The sequence below is a fragment of the Falco punctatus genome (genome assembly GCF_963210335.1).
Source record: "Falco punctatus genome assembly, chromosome: 9".
Classification (NCBI taxonomy): domain Eukaryota; kingdom Metazoa; phylum Chordata; class Aves; order Falconiformes; family Falconidae; genus Falco; species Falco punctatus.
The window spans coordinates 1,325,284-1,334,110 of record NC_137589.1 but is presented as its reverse complement, the minus strand read 5'-3'; the positions used below and the strand labels follow the sequence as shown (position 1 = coordinate 1,334,110).

Here is an 8,827-nt window from a genome sequence, read left to right as displayed (position 1 = left end):
CTGCAGAAAAGAGAGACATTTTACAGCTGCTACTTTGTCAGTCCACGCTCCAACGCTTTGACCTGGATCTCACTTAACTTTTCACACATACAGTAAAAATGAGGGGTGTTCTGGGGAATATTTGACAGGAACAAGATGGTAAACCTAGGACAAGAGAGGCAGGGCCATGCCAGAACTGCCCGGGCTTTGGACCCATGGATCAGCCTGCAACACTTAAATTCCATTTTTTGATTTAGAAAAATCTGGGTGATAGCTGACAGGACAATTTTGAATCATTAAAGTATTTGCTACAGCACAGGGTATTGCGGCTTCAACTACGCGGGCCAGTATTTATGGCCAGTATTTCAGTAATTAGCCTATAACCAAGCAGAAAACTACACCTGTGGCTAATTGCAAACAAATGCACTTTGACTGCCAGTACTACACCATACCTGATGAAATACCACGCTAGTATGATCTTTCCTGACAAAAAAGCAAAAAATTAATTGTAACTCTGAGTGATGGGCACAAAACCCACAGGGAGCACTGCCTGAGGATTTCATTGCCAGGTCCTGCCTTTTCCAATGGAAACACGGTGTCTGAGAACATTCACTGGTGTTTTACCTGGATGCCTTTGCTAATCCCGGTACAGGCCCACAGGTCCAGCTCTGGGAGCAGCATGGCAGGCACTATAAAGAACCGGCACCATAATTCACAGACCAACAAGAAGGGTTTTTTATTTAAACTCCTGTAGTTTTTGTATTTCCGAGGTGTACATTCTTCTAGCAGTGTTTTCTAGCTGAACTTCCTTTTAGGCTGCATTCACAGCACCATGAGAAATGATGGAAAACTGGAGTTCATGAAGGAGAGGAGAAAAGCAATGACCACAGGAAGGGCAGCGACCCCCAGGCTGTGCCCGGGCAGCCCGCCTGCCCCGTGGGACTGCCGTGATGGCAGGAGGAGTCATGGACCCGGAGAAGATGGGCAGGCAGCACAGCCCCATCCTGCAGTAAGGTCCTGAGCAAGCTGGTCTGACCCTGCCTGTATTTAAAATATGAGATGATTATTCCTGTCAACCTAGAGAAGCACACGGGGAGGACACTGGAGGTGCTCCGAGTCTATCGGTTTTCCTTTGGCAATGCCAAGCCTGGTTGCTTCATGCTCCAGCTGTTGCCGGTGATGCTGTGCATTGTGCGTCTCTGCACCGCACCACTGCCTCGCTCGCCCCAGCAATGACTTTGTTCAGTTACTGGGCTCTGACCCCCATTTTGCAATAATTACTGTTGGCTAAATCAGGGCTCTAATTAATGTGCAGATTCGTAACAGCCACTTGGGGGAAGACCTGTTTTCTTCTTATTGGAAGTATTTTTGATTTCTTTCTCTCACTGCATATCAAAATCAAGCCAGAGACTACAGCGGGTAGATGAGCTTCTATGATGCAGTCTCGCACTCAGCTCAACAAAACCGGTAACGGGTAAAATGTTCTCTGTCCTGTAGGCCAGGCCAATATCGCCCTTGCAGACTGAAAAGATCGTTGCTGGAACCAGTGGTTAGCTCTTACATTAGCCCAGAATATTGTCAGTTTTGATGCAAAAAAATTCCCATAATTATTGCTTCTGTAGATTCTCATGTGTTGTTTGTGTCTACTACCTGTGTACTTTAGTAGAGAAAACTACACTTCCTTAGTTCTAACAATTTAATGAGATTTATAATATATAAACCTTTATTTTCATATAATTTACAAATGAGAAAGTACTGTCCTAAGAACTGCATTTGCTATTGGGCAGTTTTGGATTCATTACTCAAAAAGCAATGTAGAAAAATAAATTACTGCATTGCACACTTTATTTTAATTTAGTGATGTGGCATTAATAACTAGCTTTGTTAAATTATATTTCTCTTTCATCAAGAAACAAATGTAAATACAGTTTTTCCCTAGTTACACCTGTATGCCTAATACAAATGAGATTAAACATTCAGGTACTGATTTTATGTAACTAGTATTTCTCTGTGCATGTGTTCTATAAATATAGCATATACATGCATATAAAATGAATGTGTTATGCAAAATATCTCACATTCTGAATGACAGAGAGAGAGAGAGAGAAAGGAACAGAAGGGGAGAGGGAATGTTCCTTCTCCTACTAATACAACAAAATAGTGTAAAATATTAGGGAAGATATGTCAGCACAGCATTGCAACAATGGATGTACAAGCTTGCTATAAGGAGTACGTTCAGTGTTACAGAATTCTGGGGCTGATAAGCAAAGGCTAAATAAGAAAGCTTATCTTAACAAATCTTCATAAGACAATGCCATACCTTGGTGATAACTTGGATTCTTCAAGGAGCTTTTTAAATTCTTCTTTGGCTAGCAACAATTTATTTTTCTTTTCTTTGTACTCTTCTCTGATCCTGGTCTTGACAAACTGTTCAAATATCTTTCCGAGAAAGGGAAACACGACACAGTATTTATTATCAAAGCCTTTATGGTATTTATGCTTGATCAAAGGGCTGTCAATCTCAAGAACCACAGTTCTTATCTGCCCTGAGTATTGGCTGACTCACATGCAGCTGAACCTGCTTTGTGCAGCACTGATCGTGTGTTCTCACAAAATAAGTAGCTGGAAAGAGGTATAATTTGGACAGCTAACATCTTCATTCAAACATCAAGTGCAACATAAATCAACATTTCCTGATTTCAGTGTTTTGCTTGCATTTTCATGCCTATAAGCATTTTTTTGTTGTTGTTCATCTGGACTGCAGTTATTTAGTTTGGATCTTGCCTCTTTCCCAACTTGCTGGAATTCCAGAACATACCTATAATATGAAACATCACAAAAGCCTGAAGACCTTTCAAATCAGTTATCAAAAAGTACATGACCCTTCCTTGGTACACATACACCTGAAAGCTTTAATGTGTGTGGAATGGCTGACAAACTTCCTCGAACTGTATTTGGCAGCTAAATATGCAAGCAGGGCAATCAGCATCAGGACTATTGGTGTCTTGAAAAGGAGAATAAGGAGTTCACTATGTCACAAAATTCTGCCAACTGATTTAATTACATTTTTAATACCAAAAATCTGACCGTGCTTGTTTCATGCTCTAAAATGTGTGGCACATTAAGTTGTTAAATAAAAGGAGCTGCTCCTCAAAATGATATAAGCTTTCCATATTCACCATCCTTTTCCCCACAAATTACATACATTAAATGTGATTACTACAGATACTACCACAGTTGCTTTCTCATCAGGCATGAAGACGCACAGGTGCAAATCTACATTTTATGGAAGCTAAAGCAACCAAATTACAAATGGTATTTAGTATGGTATGTGGAAAAGGGAAGAAATAGCACTGGGAAAGTAAACATCAAAAAATGGCCATCAAAAAAACCCCTAGTAAATCTAAATATATGATACTGTATGCAATTATGTACATTGAGTGTAAGAGAAGATGGAAAAAATGGAACAAATAAAGCAGGTGACTCTGTTACTGCTTGCCTTTCTGGTATCAGTGAAGCTGTTATGAAGGTAATAAATCAAAATTAACAGATAGGTCATTATTTTAATGCAGTTGTTCCTTTACCCTTCGCAGTTCCTTGCTTAAACATAGTAGCATCTTTCAACTATTAATAACCCCTTGAAAAACATTGGTAAGTATGTAAAGCAACCTTCAGCTGTTCGGTAACAGTTCGTTTCGTTCCGCAGGCCGCGTAAGGACACCCACTGACAGCAGGGCTTGACTCCTGGAAGTCAAACCCACCTCAGCACAAATTCAAGTCAAGACAAAGTTCCCTGAGACACTGGCAGATCGCAGCCAAAACACATTCCTTGCCCTTTCCGACCTATCTGCCTGACCATGGAAAGAACGAAACCGCAGTACAGCCAGCCACGCTGCAGCATTGTTTTTTCCCTCCCTCCCTCCCTCCCTTCCTTCATTCCTCACTTTCATTGTGAGCCACTTTTCACCTCTAGCCCCCTCCAATACAAATTCATTTGCTTAACTTATAAAGTACTCAGATGCTCACTATTCAGGCCACATCAGTCAGCATCCGTGAAGGTAAATGTCTCCATAAACCTAAATAATGGCTTCTACTAATTTGAGCTGCACCTCAAGAAGTACTTTCATTAAATCAGGCAGCTACTCTTGCCTGAGCCTAACTTTCTTCTTAAACTACCTCTTGGAGGAAAATGGGGTCTAATTAGATGGCACTAATCATAATGAACGTCTAGAAATCTTAACTTCAAGCTTAGTACCTGAAATATATTACACCTGGCATGTGCTCACAAGGTTACTGTGTTGTTAACACTGTTTTGCAGAAGAGCAATCGATGATCACCTTCTTCTACCTTAGCTCTGAGCTGGAATTACTGTCACTCCCAGAGCCAACCTTTGCCTGACCATGGGTTTCTACCTACATGACTATAGGTTTCTACCTACAGGACTGCCAGCTACCAGCTTCTCATAACCTTTTCCTTGAATATTGAATATGCCCCACAAATGAGGTCCCCCTCAGCAGTGCTTCAAGCACATTATTTTATGTGTATTCATGACATATTTTTATTATATCATCTCCAAGGCTGATAAAATGCAAGTAGTAATGTATCTTGATTGAGTCATCAAGGTCTAGATTTTGTCCTTGCTGATTCCCTGAAACAAATACTAAACCGCCTGCCTGGTCTCTTGCCTAGCAGTATTCTCCATTGTAGCAGTTCCTCTTATGTTTTCATTCCCATATTTCCTTATCATTTTATTTCACTTCCTTTCTTAGGAGAGAAAACATTGGAAAGGGTGTAAATGAAAATGTATGTGCCCAGTCCCTCAGTGCCTAGAGGAAGACCTCTGGAGAATCACAAGACAATACAGGCCCCAGAGCAATGGAACAGGAATAAGTACATTTTTAATCGTGTTTACTTAAAAAATGGAAAATTCCATTTTCAAAATTCTTCCTTCTCCAGGATGACATAAGACTGGTAAGGAAGAGAAATAACCGCATAATAGAAGTGTTCACCTTCTTTGCAACATCCTTGCATATCTCCTAAATTTTTTTACACTAATCTGCAGCCCTTGGGTTTTTAGATCCCTAGTGATAATTAATGCCCAAATAAACAAGGCAGCAAAGGGTCCGCTTCCCTTTGCAGCTTGCCAGGAATACTAAACTCTTTCAGACAGATACCAGCATAGCCACAGTGCTCTATCGATTTATGTCTACCAAGTTTAGTTATTGCCAAATATAGCAGTAAATACTGCCAAACTCCTAGAAAATATTCTAAGTAATAAAAATTAAGTAGTCTCTCTACCATATTTAAATAATTCAGAGTGGAAACATTACCTTATGGCCATTCCCCTTCCTACAGCCCGGTTTCCCAGCCTCAATGGGAGTTGTTCATATAACCCAAGAGACCATAGCTCATCTCTGTGTGCAAACTCACTCGTTACCACTTGCTTTTCAAAGGCAGGACTTTCTTATGAGTGGAAGTTTAAATTATGAGTCTCACTGAAAAACTCAAACAAGAAATTTTAATTTCATGCAATTCTTTTTCTCCTACCAAGATAATTACTCTGTTATTTCAGTTAATTTGGGAGATGTTTGCTGCTAATCAGAAGCTATGCTGGAGGTAATGCTCACCTGTTTACGTTCTTCTGAATTTAGCAGAAGGTAACGTGGATCAAATACTATTTTGTGTAACTCCTTTTCCCATGTAGAAAATGCTGAAACCTGTGAAGTAGACAAACACAGTCACATTAAGGAATTTTAATAAGGACGTGAAAGAAGAAAATGTTCCAAGGTGAACCAAAAGAGTAGTTCAGAAAGCTAATGAACCCTCTAAAGGATTCCTCAGAGCGGTTGGAAGTTGAATTTTAATCTGTTTCTGGCAATGCTCTGGTCGCCCCCACACCATTAGTATTGATTTGCTCTAGGACATCTCTGAGTATCTGGGAGATGCTTATTCCACATTTTTTATGGAAAGAATCTGTAGCAAAAAGGAAAATGCCATTTTATTATCCCCTTTGTACAACAGGAGCATCAATTTCCATTTAAGCAATTATCTCAGCTTTAACTCCTTTCCTCTCCAAAACTAAAACTGTAACCCAAATGAGGCCATCAATGCATGCACACGCTGAAGAAATAGCAGGGAACATCTTCAAGGCACTGTATCACCATGCTTCTATAGTAAATGTGCCGCTTCCCTCCAAGAGCATGGCTGTCACATCTCCTCCATTTCGGGGCTTCTCCCCTGAATCCAGCTCTCTGGAGTGGGACCTGGGCATCCACCCAAGTCCCATGCATCACTCACGGTCCTGCAGCCAGAGGATGAGAACATCATGCTCCTACAGAGGTTCTTCCACCTTCTCCAAAACCTCTACGGTGAGTGGGCTGTAAGGACCACCACGGATCCAAGCAGGTGCCTCACTTGCCCAGTCCCCTTTACCCAGGACTTTCACAAAATGACAGTCTGGGAGTGTAGGACCGAAATCCCCAGCCTGAATCTGCTACCTTGTACAACACCACTGTTAATTAGATTGTTGCAGAATACTCCCGAGTAACATTAAATATTCTAATCACTCCATCTAATTACAAAGAGTAAATTCACTAAAAAAATTAAGTATGTGAGGTATAATTAAAATAGAGTAATTAACACCCAAACAGTAATGCTCTGATGAAGCAAAGAAGGTTTAAATGGACTGGTTTTCCTGTTAGAGTGGTTAGAAATTGGAAAAATCAAAGTTCATCATCTTCTCACAGCTTGGGGTTTGCACTCCACATCTGCACACGTGGCGAAGTCCTGAGGTCTGGGGGTTTTTTCCCCTTCAGAAGGATCATCAGCAGGAATCCTTTCCTTCAGGGTGTCTCTTACACTGTCTCGGATATCAGGTTTTTTTCCCAGTACAAAAGCCAGTTTGAACTCAAAGCTAGTTAAGCTCAGGCTAATTTATCAGGTAATCATCCCTGTTTATGATTTTTTTTTTAGTAATGATTACATTTCACATGCTACAGACACAGCTAAAATAAATGTTGGCTACTGATATCTATAGTTTAATTCTAGCTACACATCACACGCTGTTCAGGATACTCATATCCTGCAAATGCATATAAAATATTAATGTTCTGACTGATCTCCCAACGCCTATTGTATTGTGGTGTTCTTCCTTACTATGGGACACTCAATCAGCAAACACATGCGCTGGGCATGGTGGGGGTGGCATCTCTTCCTAGAATAAGTGATGACTTCTGTGTCCTAGTATCACCACAGATGAAAAGGAGAAGAGAGATACGAAAAGGAGAAAAGAGGTCTGAGCTTGTCATGGGTTTCCAGTTCTCAACCCCTGCTCTTAACCAGAGTGCAAAGTACAGGGAAAAAAACTCACAAGAATTCAATGTATTGAGTTTGAGCAGTATGCTTAGAAGTGAAAGAACATCTATCTGAATAGATGGTTTTATTTTTAATTTACTCTGGAAGCCCAGAAACAATGGCAGGTTGAGATTTTGGCTTTGACTAAAAAACACCTAGGAACAGAAAGGCGAAGAGCCTGATATTTGCTTCATCAGAAAAGGATTCCCATCTTTCAGGATATGCTGTTCTGGTAGGGAACCATGTCCACCCTGGGCACAAGCTACCAAGACATGCAGAAAAGCAAGAAGGATGGTGTGGCAAAGGGCTGAGGGGAGGCAGCGGGGTCAGTAGTGGCAAGGACCACCCTGTGCCTGAGCTGGGAGACCCCTGCCCACATCATCACCTGCTGCTGGCACCAAATGTGCCCAGCGTCCCAAACCAACAAACCACCTCCATTAAAAAGATATTAATAAATGGGATTCAGTGGCTTTTCCTTCTATAAAGGGGCTTTTGGGGTCTGTCTGAAAAACAGGCCATAGGGGAAAAAAATCCAGAAAAACCCTGTTTATTTGGATTTTTAATATTTTTTTTTCTTTAGGATAATGCTGAGGCTGCCAGAATTGTTTTGAGATGGGAAGGTTGGGGTCAGGACCCCCCCGAACCCCTTTTTTTCTCCCCAGAATTAGGGAAGTAAAATCTGGAGAAAAAAATACCATTTGGAATCCTTTAGAAAAGTCTTGTTTCACTGACAGCATCCCAGCAAAGAGAAGACTTTCCTAGAAATACAGACTGTAGAACACGGATATTTTGATGCCGTGGTTGTGAGGGAGCCTGGGAGAGGCTTGAACTTTCCGCTTCCCCTCAGGATTTTGTGGAAACTTTTAAATTTCCAGGAGGATATCAAAGATTACATCTTTACCATGGAAAACTTGCCACAGAATCAAGAATAGAGCCATTGTCTTGGAGCTACACTGAAAATCACGTGTTTGGTTTTTTTAAAAATGTTACAATAAATATTCTTCTGTTGATATAATTCATATAGGAAGAGTCAGAACTACACTGAAGAACTCCATCTAGTTCAAGCTCTTTGTAATGCCATTAAGGAACTTCTTAAGAAATAAAAACTTTACGAGAAAATAGCAGGAGACATTCATTAAATAACCCATTTAAAATAACACTGATGGCCTCACTGCATCTCAAGCAATGTCAACCAGCTGGTGCTAACCAGCAGCTTATCTGGATATTTAAAAAAAATGCTTGGGGTGACAGAAAAATTGCCTATTAGTGTACATTTATGAATAATAGCAAAACAAAACAGTAAATTTCCTGAATTTCTTATTTTTATGAGGAAGTCTGACTCTTATACAGGAAACACTTGAGAAATCCTATTATAAAACATCCCTAATACTTCCAAATTTTGACTTATTGCCCACTGACTTAAAATGTGCCGGCAGAACTCTTCAACAAGTATCCATTTACAGTACTTCTACATTTTTTAAGCATAAATAACAAA

At 40.4% G+C, this 8,827-nt stretch overlaps 1 protein-coding gene across 2 annotated transcripts in view; it reads right to left on the bottom strand.

Annotated features, from left to right (window-relative positions):
• The window catches only part of TCERG1L (transcription elongation regulator 1 like), a 160,046-nt gene that overhangs the window by 58,402 nt on the left and 92,817 nt on the right, over positions 1–8,827 (bottom strand). For both annotated transcript variants that reach the window (XM_080403427.1, XM_080403428.1), the window contains exons 11-12: positions 5,607–5,696; positions 2,300–2,418 (exon numbers count right to left, since the gene is read on the bottom strand). In XM_080403427.1, coding sequence (XP_080259553.1) covers positions 2,300–2,418; positions 5,607–5,696 — 209 coding nt within the window. The remainder of the gene's footprint in view (positions 1–2,299; positions 2,419–5,606; positions 5,697–8,827) is intronic.